The 19,310-nt window shown below is 42.1% G+C and overlaps 1 protein-coding gene across 9 annotated transcripts in view; it reads right to left on the bottom strand.

The window, feature by feature from the left end:
* The window catches only part of ARHGEF10 (Rho guanine nucleotide exchange factor 10), a 91,953-nt gene extending 72,778 nt beyond the window's left edge, over positions 1-19,175 (bottom strand). Inside the window, exons 1-4 of one of the 9 annotated variants that reach the window (XM_083729929.1) lie at positions 18,922-19,175; positions 8,460-8,554; positions 1,957-2,130; positions 228-518 (exon numbers count right to left, since the gene is read on the bottom strand). In XM_083729929.1, coding sequence (XP_083586055.1) covers positions 228-518; positions 1,957-2,130; positions 8,460-8,499 — 505 coding nt within the window. In that variant the 5' untranslated portion in view covers positions 8,500-8,554; positions 18,922-19,175. Of the gene's footprint in view, positions 1-227; positions 519-1,956; positions 2,131-8,459; positions 8,555-11,917; positions 11,938-18,674 lie in introns of those variants that run through there. The other 8 variants (XM_083729923.1, XM_083729928.1, XM_083729927.1 and 5 more) reach the window with 8 other exon arrangements.
* Between the last annotated feature and the right edge of the window lie 135 nt (positions 19,176-19,310).

Consider the following 19,310-nt stretch of genomic DNA (forward strand, 5'->3'; position numbering starts at 1 on the left):
ATTGTGACTTATGTTGAACTTGTTCAATTTGTGTGCTTTGAGGTTTTATTTATTGCTTATGACTACTTATGTTTGTAATTAGGAAACTTTTTGCATGCCGTAAGCCTCCTTAAGCATGGTTTTAAACTATGGAAAGGAGGCATGCAAATAAAATTATGTATGTATGTATGTAAAGTATCAGAACTATGCTATTGCTTCATAAACGGTGCCTCCTAAAGTTACATTACCTTCTTCATCCACAGACACAGTTCGTATTATGACAGGACTGGAGTATGCTGGCAACAGCAATGGTAAGTTGGATGGTACAGCATAACCGCAGGGCACAGGAACAGAATATCCACTTGGGAGGGTAGGGCTTATACTTCCGTCCTGTGGGCTTGGCTCTGGTGACAATGATGGCTCCTTTTCTTTCATTGGCGAAATTGTTATGACAGAGTATGGGTTTACTCTTGGTGGGACCACCTCTGCTGTGCCGTCAGCTCCCGCCATTTTCTCGGCCGCATCCACATTTTCATTCCCTTGAATGAAAACCACACAAGTTGTTGTCAAAATGCAAATTCCCTTGCAGGAACCCTGTTACAATGCTCTTGCCCTTCAAATGAATCCTCAAAACCCTTCTTAAGGAGATAATTCTGCAGCAGCCTCCAGAGACAAGTGTGCTGAGTATACGAAGATTGGAAGAGAGCAACTCTAAACTGCAGCCTGCCAGATGGAAGATCAAACTTTTGGTTTGGGTTATAAATTATAGTGAGCACAAACTATGGTTTGGCATAGTGGTTTTGATTCAGTTTGACAGTTCTGGCCCCTGTAAAGCCATATTCAGCCAATGACCGTCTTCCTACAGCAGCCTTCCATGTCCAACCTGAGAGACTTTGGTGGAAGCCACAAGAGGGGACCTGAGCTTACTTGTGCTCCACCTTCTGTAAGATTATTGGTACTCTGGATGCAACCCAGTGCCTCTGCTGGCAGAGAAACTCAACCAGCTTGTGAAGTAAATGATATAGCTACAGTGGTACCTCGGGTTAAGTACTTAATTTGTTCTGGAGGTCCGTTCTTAACCTGAAACTGTTCTTAACCTGAAGCACCACTTTAGCTAATGGGGCCTCCTGCTGCTGCCATGCCGCCGGAGCGCAATTTCTGTTCTCATCCTGAAGCAAGGTTCTTAACCTGAAGCACTATTTCTGGGTTAGCGGAGTCTGTAACCTGAAGTGTATGTAACCTGAAGTGTATGTAACTTGAGGTACCACTGTATTATCTTGCATATGTTATATCAGGCAAACTTAAAGAGGAGTGGAAGAACATGAAGCAATTTCTTCTTTTTATTTCCTAAGCAGCATATCTTTATCTTTTGATATCACCTTAGGCCGGCCTGCACAAGTGTTCATTCTGCATAGAAATGACTTGAGACTACACCCGCTGGCTCTGGTTCCATCACCACCCTTATGTAAACAGGACTCTACACCCATAAGGACTGTGTAGAATGTAGTGCTAAGGAGATCATTCCACCTATGCAAGCATTTCAGAAGAACAGCACAATCTTCCTTCTCCTCCCACCATTTGCTGTTCTGAGGATTCTTCTGTCCCCCCCCAACCCCCCTAATTTCGGGAGGGGGAAGTGAGGGGGAAAATGTCCCGTTGAATTAGCAGTTCTTGCATGGGCTTCCACTAGTGGGACCCATTAGCTGAATCTGGTCCTTAGAAAGCCTGTGCGCAATCTGTGCACTCTTCAAGCACACTTATTACATGTCACCTCTTATGTAAATGACACCTTGAAGCTATGAGCTCATGGAGAGTTGCCCATAAAAACTATCCCAATGTTCTTTCCATGTACTTATTTCTGTTTTGAATGAACGTTTGCAGTTCATTATTATGTTGAAAGAGGTCTCACATGCACTAAGTAAATAAATAAAGTATCAGCAATGCTCTCATGGCTTTATTAGGCATGGTCACACGTACCTGTAGAATTCACTTCTTCCTGTTCTGTGTTATTCTTCTTAGGCTCTAAATTCGATGGCAAAGCACTTTGCCTGTCTGCTTCTGGAATTTCATCTCCGCTATCAAAGTCAAACTGTTCTCCTTCCTCCTCCTCTTCATCATCAGCTGCGCTGGTTGTTAGTTCGTTTTCTAAAACTTAAAAAACAGACTTTTTAAACAAAACAATGACCACTGCTAATTTAGGTAGACTAGACAGCTCTAGCTGCAGAGTCAATACAAGAAATATTGAACAAATAATTATTAAAAGACAATACAACTCTGGGACATGGATGAGATGACTTCATCCTTCTATAAATATACTGCTGAACTTCTAGCTAACAGTGAAACATTGTCTGGAAATAAATTACAGGAAGCGTATAGAGATGTTTTAATTGCCATAATGCCCAAAGGAGGAAAAGATCCAATGTCACTATCATGATGAAGATCAATTTGACTTTTTGACAATGGTTATGACTATACAATTTTTAACAGTATTTTAGCAAAGCTTTTGAATATGATTGTATATAGATATTATCATTAGTGTGGTATTCATCTAAGTTTTCCCCCTAGTAGACCCACTGAAATGAATTAGTAACGTGAGTAAGTGAGATCAATGAGTAGTGGGTCTGCTCTGAATAATACTTGAATTATCACCCTAGTTTTGTGTTGTTGTTTCAAGTGGTCCATGGTGGGGAAAGTTTGGAAACCATTGTATTTGATCATACATGTGGACTAAACCAAGAATTTTTTAACATCTCAGCTGGGAGTGGTGGTAGCTCTGCTACCAAGTTCCACACAAATACACATCTCATAGGAGTGCTTTGTACTTCACCAAAGCCCAACATCTTAGGAGAAGAACAGAAGATAAACATACTATCAAAACTTTGGGTTCTGTGATTCATCAATGCTAGTGTTGTCTTCAGTGTTTCAAAGTGTTTCTTAAGTTTGTCAAAAGCAATCCTTTCAGCTCTCTCTTCTTCTGAACCTTGACAAAAAAAATATCTATTTTCTTTCCTTCAAAAACTTCCATGTAAATATTTTCCTTTGGGAAGTGGAGGAAACCAGGCATATATTTAGAAACAAGATTATTTAACTTGAAGGTAAGAAGAGGTCAAGGGAAACCCACATAAATCTTAGAAAATCTAATTATTATGTAAGATTTTCTCAGACACTCTACCAGCTTGGACACGCTCTGAAAAATTCCTGTACAAAAATTCACACTACTCAACTGTTCAGACTGTCAAAACAATAAGCTTTCTTGCTATATATTCTGTTTCCTGAACCACGTTGACTCAGCATGCCTGTTAGTGACACCTCTAACGCACTGTAAGGAAGGAAGGTCAATATTTTTCCACTTAAAAACTAAAATAATATTCATTATCTAGCTGGTGTGACATGTTAAATGGCTAAGTTTTCATGTGCACCATTTAAAAGCTCCTTCTTTCACTTGTCTCTGAACACAAAGCTAAATATCCTATCATTCACATCCTAAGGGGTTGAGGCGACAACCACAGAAGCTCAAAAGCAAAAGTTGCTGTTGACAGGAATGCTCATACGCTGTAACAGAGCTGAGCAAACCAGCATCAAGAGACCACCAAGGAGAAGTGTTACAAGCTCTCAAGCAAATATAGAAATTCTCTGCTGCTTGCACAAGATACGTTATCTTTGTTCACGCTTCCCAAAATACCTTACACTGAGGGCCTCACACCCGGCACTGCTTGGTAATTCTAAGAAAGAAAGAAAATCAGTGCAGTTTCGAAAGGTTCCATCAACCATCTTAATTCAACTTAAGGTCCAATCGTATAACAGCAGAGCCAAAAACCTGCTCCATTATCTCAGGAACAAACCTGCAAAAGTCTAATCCTGTGAAATAAGCTAGGGCAGATACTGGGGACTTCAACACTCATGCAACTCTTTGACAGCTTTTCTGTGGGAGGTTTACCCATCTATTCATGTATTAACATGCAAGCTAATTCAAAATTCTTCAGCAATGGTTGAAGGCCCTGCCCATTATACCATTGGCTCAAATTTCTGAATGCAGGCACAATTGAGTAATGCAGTAACAAGGTATGTCTTGTGGTACCGGTTCCTTGTTTTCAAGGGCCCATGGGCAAGAGGCCCCCTCCCCCTATGAGTCCACCTTTTCACTATGTATTAAGATAATCACCGCCACTGCTCTTCACCATTTCCCTGCAGCAAATGTCCACTATGCAGACCCTTGATGCCAGCTCTGTTTCCACAACAGAGAGAGTAATACCAAGCCCCTTTCTGAAAAAGCTCACTCAAAGTCATTCGGACCACTGGAGAAAGTGTTGAACTAGCAGTTATCTTCAGAAATGGCAACAAGCACACAGAGCAATTAAGAAAGCAGTATGTGGCGTTTGCCCTCCTAGGCGTGTGATATCATACTAGGTTCATAAGGAAAGGGTTACCTAATTGTAAAATGACTAACTAATGGGAACCCAAGGGGCAGAGTTAACTGTATATAAGGTTTAAGCACAGAGGTGGTGGTGTTTTTTTGAGGGAGTTAGAGTTAGGTTGGTTGAGAAGACAGTCTGGAGTTAGAAGAGATAGAGAAGATAAGTCTGTGAGTTGGGCTAGTCTGGTGTGAGAGAGTGAGAGAATTTGTTAAGAGGAGTCAGTCAACCAGTTGAGATAATCAGTCAGAAGGTATTAGGAAGGTCTAGGCTGGTAAAGAAACTAAAGTTAAGGTGCTGTCAGGAATATTATCTGAGAAGCCATAAACTTGTTAATGTTTGTAAAATAAACTTCTTCCTTTTTTTGTTCACTTTTAGCAACTGTCTGGACTCAGTGTTTTACCAGAGAGTAACGGATTGGTGGCAGCAGGGAAGAGAGCACAGTGGCGGCACAGGGATCAAGAGACCGTTAAACGTCCGGGGACCCTGTGTGATTGCCACACAGTGGTCCCAAAATGGTGTTCTCAAACTAGTGATCCTGAGTACTTGCCACTGTACTGTTAGTCTTTTTAAAAAAATTAATAAATGAAGAGACAGAATACACCCTAATCTCATAACCAGTCAGCATATTTGGCATCGTGAATCTTCAGCTATTCTCCTTCTCTGGCCACAATGTCATGCAACAAAGGAGAAATTGGAGCATTAAGAAGGCAGCAAGAGTGAAGTGCTCTGTTGCACAGAAGGAAAGTCGCTCACTCTTTCTCTTGCTGAACACATCCCATTGGCTCTGCAATACTTTGGACTAAATCCTAGGGCTTTATAAGGATTTCTCAGAAGCATTACATTCAGAAAGGCAGTCAAGCAGCCTCAGACCATGAAAGCAGTGCGGCCATTATTTTTCCTCACAGCCACAGAAACAAAGTCTACAGAAATCTCATTGTCGTCTCTCCCCCTTATCACATTTATCGTTCACACGTAATTTTGTGCGTGGCCTCATTTATAAAGATGAAGCTTTGTTGCACCAAAGCAGCTTTTACAAAGCACAAGTAGCAACTGCAGATTTTGTGCCAACTCAATGAGAACTTTTGGAGCAGTGCAACTTTATGCGAAATCTGTCCTTAATTTTACCAGGCCAATTTACATCCTTCATGCCTGCTATTGTTGGAATCTGTCTGTTCCAAAAGACAATGGAGTGCACCTCTGTGGGTAAAGTCAAACTACTACATTAGCAGCAATGAAGTGACCTCCTTTGGGTGCGAGCTTGGACAGTGTTTCACGCTTAATCCAAACAATATTCACTGCCCTGCTTGTTTTATCCATTTTCTCTGTCTTTTTCTCTGTCTGGGCCATGCTTATGTTTTCTTTGGTTTCCTTCCCAATGTGGTTAAGCTTGAAGGTGTCACTTGTCAGTAGCTTGTTATCTTTTATAATCACGGCTGCCTGATAAGAGGGGAATTACACGAGTCAATATTGTTATGAATGGATTACATCCAGATTGTAGAAATAACCTGGAGAAGACGTCAAGGTCTAGTACAAGCCTTGTCCTTGTTTTAAGGGCAAATAGATTCTAGTGAAGAAACTTTTGTCAGACTTATGACACAGAGTAGGGATCAAAATTCCCTTCCACCCAAAACCACAAGGCAGACTTTTTAAAATGTGCACGCTCAAACACAAATGTGAAAGGGCATTTTAGTGTAACATGCAGTTTGGAGACATGTACCGGTAGTTTTATGAACAAATTGCAATGCAATTATTTACGAAGGAAAAAAAAGTTTTCCATTCTCCTTCTCTGTTATAAAGGACTAATTTTAAATACAGTATTGATTATTTACTTTCAACAGATTTATTTTTCCTGGTTGTTGCTTTTCTAAAAGGAAAGCCACAGGATCTGTCTCACTTTCTCTTCTGAAAGGCATCGCTCTATTTCAGACACCAAACAAGCTATTAACAGCTTCCCAAACAAGAGACTATTGATAATTACAATTCAGATGCTGTTCTCATTTATCTCAAACCTTGGCTCCATTTTTATCATCCTTTGTAACCATCCTGTCTCTATGCTCAAACAGGCATTTCTCACAAAACAAATGCAGCACAGACAACGCATTTTACTGTGTCTGCTCACTTTAGGCAATATTCTTACAACTTTCAAAACACAGCTAGTCACGCAAACCTCTGCTCCTAGATGACACAAACGAAAATTTGCAAGTGCAGTCACCTTCTGATATACAGATTCTATTATTATTATTATATTTATTTCACTTGTTAATCACTTAATCCAAAAGGCAAAAGTCTAAGCAACTTACAAATATTAAGAGCTAAGGCAGAACATAAAAACAGACCATACATTACAATAAGAACAAGGCACATTCTACAGATACATGGTATATTAATGTGCTGTTAAAAAAAACATTAAAGAGGTCTTTGTGTATCTTTCTTAAAATTATGTTTAATTAAACCGTAACTAACACATTTATACACAACATCTCTCCCTCCATCTCTCCAACCCAATACCACCCCTTTGAAAAAAACGCCAGTGTAACTTTTCAGGTTTCCTGTGCTGTTTGCCCTAAAACTACAATCCAGCACAGCGCTATGCATTATACTTTAAAGAACCATGACTGCAGCTGTACCTTTATTGGATGTTGCAGTAGCAACAGTTCTATCACTAGGGAATCAAAGCTGCTTTGTAAAAAAAAGGGGGGGGGAGAGCAGTGACTTATCAGTACGGCCGTGGAAACTGTTCTCTGGCTTGCACATATGGTTCTTCTTGGTGCACACAATATCGTTTCTTTTCAATCGTGCCCTTTGTCTTCTTGCTTCTGAGCACTGGTGTTTTGATTACACTTTGCACAAACAAGAAAGTCAGTGCCTCTCTCTCTTTCACTTTTAGGAAACTGGAAGCTAGGAGTCTCAGAATTTTATTGCATCCCGTTTCCTGCTTCTCTCCAATGGAGTCAGGGAGGTGCATATCTTCACAATTATTCTGGGAGGTAGGTAATCTAGTATGCTTCATTCCTAAGCCCTTGAAGTGGCTAGGAACTTCAAGACAATGGATTGGAATGAAACAAGAATGAAACATCCAATTAACACGGTGTTATAAAGGTAAAGGTAAAGGGACCCCTGACCATTAGGTCCAGTCGTGACCGAATCTGGGGTTGCGGCACTCATCTCGCTTTATTAGCCGAGGGAGCCGGCGTACAGCTACCGGGTCATGTGGCCAGCATGACTAAGCCGCTTCTGGCGAACCAGAGCAGCGCATGGAAACACCGTTTACCTTCCTGCCGGAGCGGTACCTATTTATCTACGTGCACTTTGACGTGCTTTCGAACTGCTAGGTGGGCAGGAGCAGGGACTGAGCAACAGGAGCTCACCCTGTTGTGGGGATTCGAACTGCTGACCTTCTGATCGGCAACTCCTAGGCTCTGTGGTTTAACCCACAGCGCCACTAATTGTGCACTACCTCAATATTTTTAAATGAGTTGACTGTTTACAAATATTCTGATAAATGTTTTTTTTTTTTTTAAAAAAAAAGTTTCACCTAATTCTGCATCTATCACACATGTATTCCTTTCTCTGGTTCCCTCTCAGCACATATGTTTGAACCGCAATACCTTAAGTAATCAGTATGAATGGGTGTGTTTGCAAAATATCAACTCGATTTCAGAAAATAGGTTGGCTGCATTCTTGTCATCACAAAACTGCACATTCCTATATGTAACCTTTCGGCATTTAGCGCGCGCACACACCCCCAATCCCCTGTTACATTCCATAACAGGAACTGAATTCCAAGCACAGCATAATTCATAACAAATGGGGCAACCATTTTAGAAGAAGTGCTTCAACTCTAAAGGCTGACGTCAGTGAAGGAAGTCACTTGGTGGAATCTCATCATATTCAAAACACATGCTATGAGCAGGCCCTTATGCCTATGCATTCATTGAGGGGATTGTGCAGGAGAAAGGTAATGCAGGTGAAAATGTGAAAAGAACAGGCAGGCACGCAATCAGGACAAGCAGATGGCTTTTAAAATACAACGCAAACATTGTGATTTTCTCTCTTTCTTTTTACCTTCAGGTGGCGGTGGTGGAGGGAATCCTTCTGTGTCCATGCTTTTGTGTACTCTCTCTATTGTGGTTCCTTCTGAAAACACACAATAAATGATCCTGCAGAAAAACATTTTTAAAAGAACAAACAAACAGGTATTAATATTATTGAAATTTCCTGTTTGTCAGATGCAACACAGCAGTTCTCAACCTGTGGGTCCCCGGATGTTGTTGGACTACAACTACCATCATCCCTGACCACTGGCTAGGAATGGTGGGACTTGTAGTCCAAAACAGCTGGGGACGCACAGGTTGAGAAACACTGAGCTAACACACAGATCTGTACTCTAAGCGGCTGAAGTTGAGCAAGGGATTCCAGCTCTCCTGCCTCAATACTACCGAATAGGAAGAGTTTCATAGTGCAGGTATAAGTTGGCTGCAGTTTCTGGGAGACCTCCAGTTGTTTATGCTGGCATAGATGTTACTGCATGGCGCCACTTACTAGAGGCCTCTGCACAAATGCAGCATGGTAGTGCCCAATACCACCTCAGCTCATTGGCAACCACTCACCATCAGCACTGAACCTTCCCCTTAACCCTCCATGTGCAAAGAATGGCTAGGGCTTATATGCAATTAAGAGAATGTGATCTGCACATTTTAGCAAATACACCTCTTTCTCTCTCTCTAAAAAGAGAGGGGACTCACACGTCTACCATAAGTCTATAGTTCGCTTGCTCTGTATTTGCATGTTCTTTTAGTAGTAAAATCCTTTTAGTGGTGTAGCTTGCTACCAGACCGTTTTCAATTATAAACAAGACGACTGGGCAAGTCTTCAATTATTTCTCTCCAAGTTCCTTGTAGGGAGAAGACCAGAGCATACAGGAACCCTTCAGAGTAGCGTCAACGCTTCTTTCATTACTTTGCCAAAAAAGCTCTTCCCGCCTGTGTGTGCTAAGAATCACATATGTGAATAGGACGTAAGAAAAAGAACCTCCCTTTCAAAGCAAGTCATACAGCATGATGCCACATTAAAATCACATACTATTTTCATGTAGGAAAAAGTATGCACAGTGAAGTCTGTTTTGGTTTATTTATGTTCACGTCAGAAAGCCATAATGGCTTTCTACAGCTTCCTGCTTACATGTACAGATGGCATTTCAAATTCATGTGTGTGATCTTCGCACATTAACACAAGCAATGTTAAACCATAGTTAAGGCAAGTAAGCCAACAACAAACCACGGCTTATTTTTGCTAAAACCATAGTTAATAAACCATGGTTAAGACACTGGCCTGGATTCACATGCAACACTAAATCTAAATTAACTAAGGGTTTATTTAAACCATGATTTAATGTTACATGAAAACCAGGCCTATGTGTACACAGATTACCCTACTCAGCAGTGACCATCTTGTGGAGAGAAGTATTGTGTGTACATAATTCTTATGCAACAATGCAACTTCGCTGAAGTGTTGATGTCTTTAGAAGACAACTGAAGGCAGCCCTGTATCAGGAGGCTTTTAACGCTTGATGTTCTTATTATATGTATAGATATGCTGTAAGCCACCCAGAGTACCACTGTACAAGCATCCTACAGATGCAACAAAATCAGGAAGGAGGTAGCGTGTGTGAATGCTACTCCGTAGGAAACGTATTTACTGGGGACAAAGACCCACTTACCTGTATAGCACTGTAAATATGCTTAAGATCATGATGTTAAATTCTTCAGATTCTATTCCACTTGCTAATCCTCAAATCTCGGTCACTTGCTTGTCTACATTCCGTCTATCTGGCTGGCTGCTACTGTGGGAATTCATTGGGTCGTCCCTCCCCCCCCCCCTTTCCCACATATCATGCCATGATCCTTTATTAATGCTGCAATCTTATCCGGTGGTGCCTCTGGTTACGCACACTTCCGGTTACGCACGCTTCGGATAACGAGCTCCGCTAATCCGGAAGTAGTTTCTCCTGGTTGCGCACTTTGCCCCAGGATGTGAGCGGAAGTCGCGTGCCAGAGGCGCCATTAGCGAAAGCGCGCCTCAGACTAAGAACGGTTTCAGTTTAAGAACGGACCTCCGGAACGAATTAAGTTCCTAACCAGAGGCACCACTGTACATACTTACCTGGGAATAAGTTCCACTTAACATACAAGGAGATGCGTTAAGGGCTTAATAATATTTATTTCATTTAAGCATACAGTGGTGCCTCGCTAGACGAAATTAATCCGTTCCGCGATTCTCTTCGTCTAGCGGTTTTTTCGTCTTGCGAAGCAAGCCCATTGACAGCTTAGCGGATTAGTGCTAGAGCTGTCAAGCGGCTTCCAGCGATCAGCTGTTAAGCGGCTTATCAGCGGAACAGCTGATAAGCGGCTTAGCGGCTTAGGAAAAGGGCAAAAAAAGCAAAAAAAAACCGCTGGGGGACGCAAGATTTTTTCGTCTTGTGAAGCAACCCCATAGGGAAATTCGTTTTGCGAAGCGCCTCCAAAACAGAAAAACCCTTTCGTCTAGCGGGTTTTTCGTCTTGCGAGGCGTTCGTCTTGCGGGGCACCACTGTATATATTTTTTAAAATCACTTTAATTTAAAATTTAAAATTTAATTTAAAAAGGGATCTAAAGCAATCTCGAGTGGTACCTCGGGTTACATACACTTCAGGTTACATACACTTCAGGTTACATACGCTTCAGGTTACAGACTCCGCTAAGCCAGAAATATTACCTCAGGTTAAGAACTTAGCTTCAGGATGAGAACAGAAATTGTGCTCCAGCGGTGTGGCAGCAGTAGGAGGCCCCATTAGCTAAAGTGGTGCTTCAGGTTAAGAACAGATTCAGGTTAAGAACGGACCTCCGGAACGAATTAAGTACTTAACCCAAGGTACCAATGTATATAAAACTGCACACATCCTTTTTCCTCCTTGCTTTCCATTGTGTGCCTTGAAAGTTGAAATATCTGTGGCATCTTTTTATCCTACCAGTCACAGCTTTCCAGCTGTCAAAGTCCTATGGCGCAGCACATGCACTATTTTCAATTGCTTCAAGTTTCTTCAGTTCCATCTCCTTACCCTATTTTACAGAGGCTGCTTCTGTTCTTTAAGGTACCTATAGGCCAACAGGATGGGGTATTGTTTACGGTTGGTGCTAATGTCAATGTCTAGTTTTGAAGATCCATAACTTTTTGCTGTTATCTTGATTACGTTCTTGCATTTTTATTGTTAGATCATGTAATGAATTATCAGTGGGCTGTTTAATTTTATTATAAAGTGATTAATATGAGATGCTTGCATTACCCTATTGATCTATTTAAATTCTGTTACAAACTTACATAAACTTTTTTGATGTTGTGAACTGTTTTGAGCATGGTTTACCATGGAAAAGCACCAAGCTGTTCAAATAAAGATGGCAGCACAATTATTTCAATAGTTACATGCTAGAAACAGAACTGCTGCATTTTAATGATTATGCAATGTCTAGTGCAACCTAAGACAAACCTGTGAATATATATCTATTTTACACAAACTGCATGACTGCTTCAGATGGATCTGGGCACTTCAAATCCACTTTAAAAAATACAGCAATTGAAGGAGTTCCTGTTATGAAAAATATCCTAAATATCCCATCCATAATATGGCAAGTACATGATATGAACTCACCCATTTCATAGTTCATACTACATTAGACTTTATTTTTATACTTTGGAAAAAGTGATCTGTTACCACCTGAAATTCAGCGTACGCCAATTATAATGGACATTGCTATATCTCTGCTAAGGTTTTTTCTATTTATTACAAATTGCTCATGAAAAATCTTTATCACTCTAGAAAATAGTTCAAAGGCTCTTTTTTTCCTACCATAAGTAAGAAACAGAAAGCAGAACATAACCTTGAACGTTACCATAATACCCAGATGTTTGCCTCAAGAAGCAAACGCTTTGTACAATACACCAAATAACTGCAACATTTTTCTCTAAACATAGAACCTCTGTTCTATGGAAGACAGTGTTGCTTGTGCAGTCACCCTAGGTTCGAACCACTGTGTTGAAACTACTCACTGCTTCCCAAAGCCTTTATCGATGCTACGAAGGATAAAGCATTATGCTAATATACAGACATTTCTGTGGCTGCGTACTTCAACTTTGCATTATTCACATTTGTTCATTCTATAAAGGCAAGTATTTCTTACAAATCCCCAAGAATACGTTGAATAAGGCTGTTGTCCTATACAGGGCCAACATGAGAATAAATCCTGCTGAAGTCAATAGGAATTGTTTTCAAGATGACATGCACTGGAATGCATGCTACAAGCCCACACATGGTTTAAGTCAGCTTTGTTTTAAATAAGCTCATATTTTTAAAAAAATAATAAAATGGGGAAACCTACAGTGGTTGACATAGTCATTCAATTTAATACTCTCCAGTATTATTTTGTTGTGCTGATTTGACCGTTCCATCAGTGCAAACATTCCTGCTAGCCAGACAGGATGATGGAACGGTCAAATTAGCAACCCCCCATGTGTTATTCTGGGGGTTCTCCCAACCTCCTAGAGCAGATTTAGGTGAAGTGGGGGGGTACATGAGGGGGAGAAGAGAGGGGACTATCTCATTGCACTAGCATGAGTTATTTTGGTAGCTGCTGTTAGCAAAGCATGTTAACAAAATCCAACTCAATGCTTCAAACTGTTTCTTGCTACTCAAACACTGCTCTTACATTGATCCGGTGTGAACTGATCAAGCATCCTTGTTAATGTGCACAGCATAGACTGAAATCCCCAGGTCAGTCGCAACATCCCCACCACATAAACACAAGATTACTGCTTACTTATTTGAAAATTTCTATTCTTCTCACACTGGGTGGATGGTACTGCAGAGTACTATCAAGGGTTATCAATAACCTACACAAAGTACTTTGAACTTCAGTATTTCTACTATCAGTGATATGGCCTTCATCTCCCACCTCCATTTCTTTTTAAACTTTACAAGATATTAAGATCATTGGCTTCCATGGTTATCACCCCTCTGTCTTCACACAGAAACTGTATGCTGTGACATTTATTCCCAACTATTCCAGCCCAACCCTGCAAAACATTCTCTGGTAACATGACTAATCCCTTTCAAAATCAATATGCCTTTTGTTTAAATTGTAGAAATATTCAGGCGAGAGATAGTGCACTGTAAGAGACCCTTATGTGAAAATATTCAGGAGAGAGTGTGTGTTATAAGGGAAACTGTGAGCCCCAACAAAGGGACTTCAGTGAGACCAGTGCAATAATTTATTTATTTTTTAAAAAAATCTTACAGTACAAGGAAGTTCCTCCCACCTGTTCCCCCCCAATACATACATCTTAAGATTCATGTAGTCCCATAGATCTAGACAGGGGTCAGCAAAACTTTTCAGCAGGGGGCCGGTCCACTATCCCTCAGACCTTGTGGGGGCCGGACTATATTATTTTTTTGGGGGGGATGAACGAATTCCTATGCCCCACAAATAACCCAGACATGCATTTTAAATAAAAGGACACATTCTAGTCATGTAAAAACATGCTGATTCCCAGACCATCCGTGGGCTGGATTGAGAAGGCGACTGGGCCAGATCCGGCCCCCGGGCCTTAGTTTGCCTACCCATTATCTAGCACATATCCTAAACCCACAAACTCAGACTTCAAGCCCATATAATTCAGCTCCTCACATATTCTATGGCACAAGAGCCGTACTGTAGATATCATCATTCACGGTTGCCATGTCTAAGGCTTAGCCACGAACATCCCTGTAACTCTAGCAATGCCTCTCAAAAGATCTCAGCCTGCAAGTCCCCACCAAAACCTCCCCATGTCTGAAAGCACCCACCGCCCACTTACAAATTGCCACTTGTTGAGCTGCAACCCTTTCCACAGTTCTCAAGAGCCATGGAAGTTCTCGAACCCAGGCTCTGTCCTGCAGCTGCCTCAGACTCTGTACCTTCCTTCTGGAATACGCCTTTCTGTAGCTTCCCAAAGAGCCCAGGGGATTCAGTTACACTTCTATCAAACTCCTCATGGCCCTCTAAGCAACCTTGGCTGCCTTTCCAAAACCACTAGGTCTACAGGATTCTACTAAATCACACTGAACAAACATGTTGGATGGTGCACAACTAATTTACTCCATCCGGGTAAATCTAGCCTCCAAAAATATATATCAAGTCTCTACACTTTACCCACAACATGCCAGTGGCAGTATACTCAGCCAAGCAGTTAAACAGAGGGACAAGTGACCCAGATGGAAGGTTCACTCTGCTGCTTATAGGGGAATGCTGAATACATCATTTTAACTCAGCTCAGCTTGTATTACAAACCTTGAATTTCACTGAGATAATGAAATCCAAGGTTTGTAATTTTTTATCTCAAAACAAAAGACTGATTTTCCTAAATTATAACAGGCAATTATGTAGGAAAGATTATGGATGCTGACAGCTACATCCCGTTCCCCAAAGGAACTATGGAAGCAAATGGGATTAGCATATTGGGACTTCCTGAAATATTTTATTTATCTGAAGCAGAGCAGAGCCAGCTTGGTGTCCTCTAGTCTAGATGGAGGTTTGGTGCTCTCCCAACTCCCATCTGTCCCATCTGGCCAGCACAAAAAAATGGTTAGGGATGGCTGGAGTTGTTGTCCGAAAGATCTGGAAGACACCAGGTTGGGGGGTGGCAATCCCTAAACCACAGGTAAGATTAACTACAGTCTCTTCACATTTACACATTACAAATCACAACAAACTGAAAATGGAGGCCGAAGCTCCTGATCTCTTCCTTGCACTTGTACCATAGCACAGGTGGGTGGGTGGGTGGGTGTGCGCACGCATGTGTGTAGCTTGGATGCCAAAGACTCATTCACATAATGCTTAATTATGGTTCAGCATGAAGTCTTAATGCAGCCAATGTATTCGTAGCAGTGTTTTACAGTTGCATTATTATTACAATATATGGCAAGGTACCTATTAATAGTATCTGTTGACGGTACAGCACCTTCTTTTTAAGGCAATGTAGGTCATATTAGTTTGAAAGAAACAACTAGATCAGCTATACGGTACCTCGGGTTACATATGCTTCAGGTTACATACACTTCAGGTTACAGACTCCGCTAACCCAGAAATAGTACTTCGGGTTAAGAACTTTGCTTCAGGATGAGAACAGAAATTGTGCTTTGGTGGCGCAGCGGCAGCAGGAGGCCCCATTAGCTAAAGTGGTGCTTCAGGTTAAGAACAGTTTCAGGTTAAGAACGGACCTCCGGAACGAATTACTGGTAAGTACTTAACCCGAGGTACCACTGTATTCTGGAGAAAAGCCTGAGTGGTTTTTTGTAGTTCTTCTCAAATTGACCTTGCATGCATTCATTTCCTAAAGTTATTTGCATCAAGATTTCAAATGGAATGGCTAAGTAATCAAAACACACTTCTCTATAGTTAGGGCTAGCAGACTTCCCCACCCCCCACCCTGAATATAAATCTTTATGTCTCAGGGTCATCAGTTACTGCTTAGTGTGCCAAGTGATGGGTAAATATTAGGGGGGGGGGGGGAATGTCGCCAAACAGATTATTCATCAGTTGTCACTTTGTCACCTTTTCAAGCATCTTTTTTCTGATCACAGTCGAAGGTAATGCAACTGGCTCCCGTCAGCTATGGCTATAGTACGGCACACACTTCATAGTAAATTCATTAAAATCAGAGACATTACTTCTGCAAGTTGGTTCTTATCCTATACCGGCAGTTAAAGAGAAGTAGAGAGCAATGCAACATCAAGGTCACATATTGTAACTCTATTTGCTCCCGTGAAAGGAAAAATCACAACTTCTGCAACTCTGGCATTACTGCTCATGTGAATAAATTGCCCACATGAGTATTTTAAGTGCAAGTCAGCTGCCAACATATCAAACTCAACTGTATAAGCACACCTAGGATCGAGCTGCTAGCTTCACGAAAGGTTAAAGAATGTACACTGGGCAAATAGAGTCCTGGTGCTCTTAGCCTCAATTCAGTAAAGAACATGTTGTTTATGGCTGTTAGAAGGAGGTCTTAGTGGGGGGAACATAGCAAGGCTAATGAATATATTTACTTTGACTGTAGTGTAAAGGTAAAGATAAAGGGACCCCTGACTATTAGGTCCAGTCGTGGCCAACTCTGGGGTTGTGGCGCTCATCTCGCTTTATTGGCCGAGGGAGCCGTTTACCTTCCTGCCAGAGCCTAGGACTTGCCGATCAGAAGGTCGGCGGTTCGAATCCCCGCGATGGGGTGAGCTCCTGTTGCTCGGTCCCTGCTCCTGCCAACCTAGCAGTTCGAAAGCACGTCAAAGTGCAAGTAGATAAATAGGTACCGCTCCGGCAGGAAGATAAACGGCATTTCCGTGCACTGCTCTGGTTTGCCAGAAGCGGCTTATTCATGCTGGCCCCATGACCTGGAAGCTGTACGCCGGAAGCTGTACTCCCTCAGCCAATAAAGCGAGATGAGCGCCGCAACCCCAGAGTCGGCCACAACTGGACCTAATGGTCAGGGGTCCCTTTACCTTTACCTTACAGTTCAGGGAGACATAGTAAGTTAATGAAACAGGCCCAATGAATGAATGAATGAATGAGGTGACCCATTTTCTCTGTGCAATCAAAGTGAGGATTTTCTCGTGCAGACTCGGCAGTTTATACTAGACACAGGTGAATGACCAGCGGAAATAAATTAATTAATTTTATAGCATTTGTAGGATGCCTTTTAAGAGGAAGTACTCTCTAAATCAGCTTCCGTCATAAAAAATAAAAAATAAAATTCAACATGTACCAAGTTATCCAACCATTAAGGTGATGCCTGTAGTTCATGTTTCAGGATGCCATAGCCAGCAGCTTTTTTTGCAGACTACAAAGCAATCTTTAATCATCTCTGCAGACACAAAGTGGTTAAAGCTGCACAACTGACAGAAACACAGAGTGTCTTGATTTAGTTCTTGCACCTTACATTGGTACTGCTATGCTGCAGAGGCATTCCAGTTAGGTGTGCATCAATCCTATCTTAGGCAGGTTTACTCAATGCTGATACACTTTGTTAAATGGGACTTGCTTATATATAAACATTCTACAAGCTATATTCATGTCTTGATTTTAGTAAGACTTGGGCCACAATCTGGCATAGTTGAATACACTTAAACTGACTTATTTCAATGGACTTCAGTACACCTAACTCTCGACTGGATTGCAGCCAGAGAGAAGTGTGCATGAAACTAAAATCCACAGATTTAATTCAACAGAATTGTTTTCTCCCTGACTTATAAGTTATTTTGTTTGTGTCAGTTTACATAAACATCTTACAGCATCGTAAGTCATCTATCATGTATCAAACCTCAGAAAACTCTGAAAAAAATTCTAATGCATGCCTTGTAAAACTTCCCTGTCTGAGTAATATAGGCAATGCAGATACTTATAAATATGAAATAGTCACATATCTTTTTCATATACTTTAACGTATTAGGCATAGATTACCGTAATATTCAATTATGAGTACTCAGTAGAAAAATGACAAAATCCTATGGGTGGTATTAAAGTTTCGATCAGAGTAGACCCACTGAAATTAATGGGCCTAACTTAGTCATGTTCATTAATTTCAATGGGTCTACTCTGAGTAAAACTTAACTGAATTCCATCCTAATTTACTAAATGCTCCTTATGCACAGTCTATTCCAGTCCCAATTATTCCAAGCTCTTTCTCAGTATATTGCACGATTCCCTTCCATTTATTTAAGGCTTCATAACATCAAACCAACATTTATACTTAAAAAATAAATAAATAAAATCCCAGCAGTTAGCTACAGTAACAGCGTCTCTCTCCTCCAAGTCCATTTCTTCGCAGACCTGCTGAGCCAACAAAAAAGCCACGAAGCGCTTTGCATCTGTGCAGTGCGCAAATAGGGATTTTTTTTTGGCCATGACACCACCGGTTTCTGAATCCAGAAGAAAGCTCCACACCCACTCGCAGCTTATGAATCACTACTCTCCGTGGGGGGATCCCAAAGAGGGGTGGGGTGAGAGAGAGAGGGAGGGAGGTAGGGAAAGGGAGCAGGGTGGAGAGGCTTCTCCTCCAATACAAAACAAGCATTCCAACTTTTCTCGCTGGCAAGGAAACAGCAGAAAGATGCAGGGTTCTGTTTTTGGAGGGATGGGGCATGGGGGCACCTGCCTGCCAAGGAGGCAGCAGTTGCACCGCAGCAGCGCTTCGGAGTCCGGACCCGTCACTGCGCTTACACGAGCCCTTTCTCTTCTTCCTCCCCAGGGCGCGCGAAGAAGCCCTCTCCGCCAAGATGCCAAAGGCGCACACAAAGAGCCACTCAGGCAAAGCTCCGAAAGCCCTGCCCCTTCGACTCTTGCTTTGCTTCGACGACAAAAAACACCCCCCCTTTTAATTTTTTTCACCTTTCCAGCGTTTCTTTCTGCGCCTCAGGCCGGGGAGAGAGAGGGAGCCAAGCGCTGCCTGCCGCCTCCTTCTCCTTACCTCACTTAGCGGGTGCCAACTCGGACGCCCCTTCGCAGAGGCGCGCGCGCCCGGAATATGGATACAGCATTTCCCAGCTCATCCATCCACACACAGGATACCCAGCCTTCAAAGCTGGGAGCCCCAGCTTCCCCGTGATTGGAGGGAGCAGGCAGCAGTCGCGGCTCTCCCGTTGGCTCCCACGGCTGCCAGTCTTTCTTTTTTGTCTTTTCCCCCCACCCTCCCTTGTCGCTGGCGAGGGAAAGCGCCACAAACGCGCAGGGAGAGAGTTGGGAAGAGCCGCCCTCCGCTCCCTCCCATCGCATTCCTTACATTGCCCACGTGACGCGCCTATAATTGCTCTCTTTTGTACAGCTGTGCGGGGTCGGGAAGCTGTCAAGAGTCGCCCA

This window comes from Podarcis gaigeae (genome assembly GCF_964106915.1).
Source record: "Podarcis gaigeae genome assembly, chromosome: 3".
Taxonomy (NCBI): Eukaryota; Metazoa; Chordata; class Lepidosauria; order Squamata; family Lacertidae; genus Podarcis; species Podarcis gaigeae.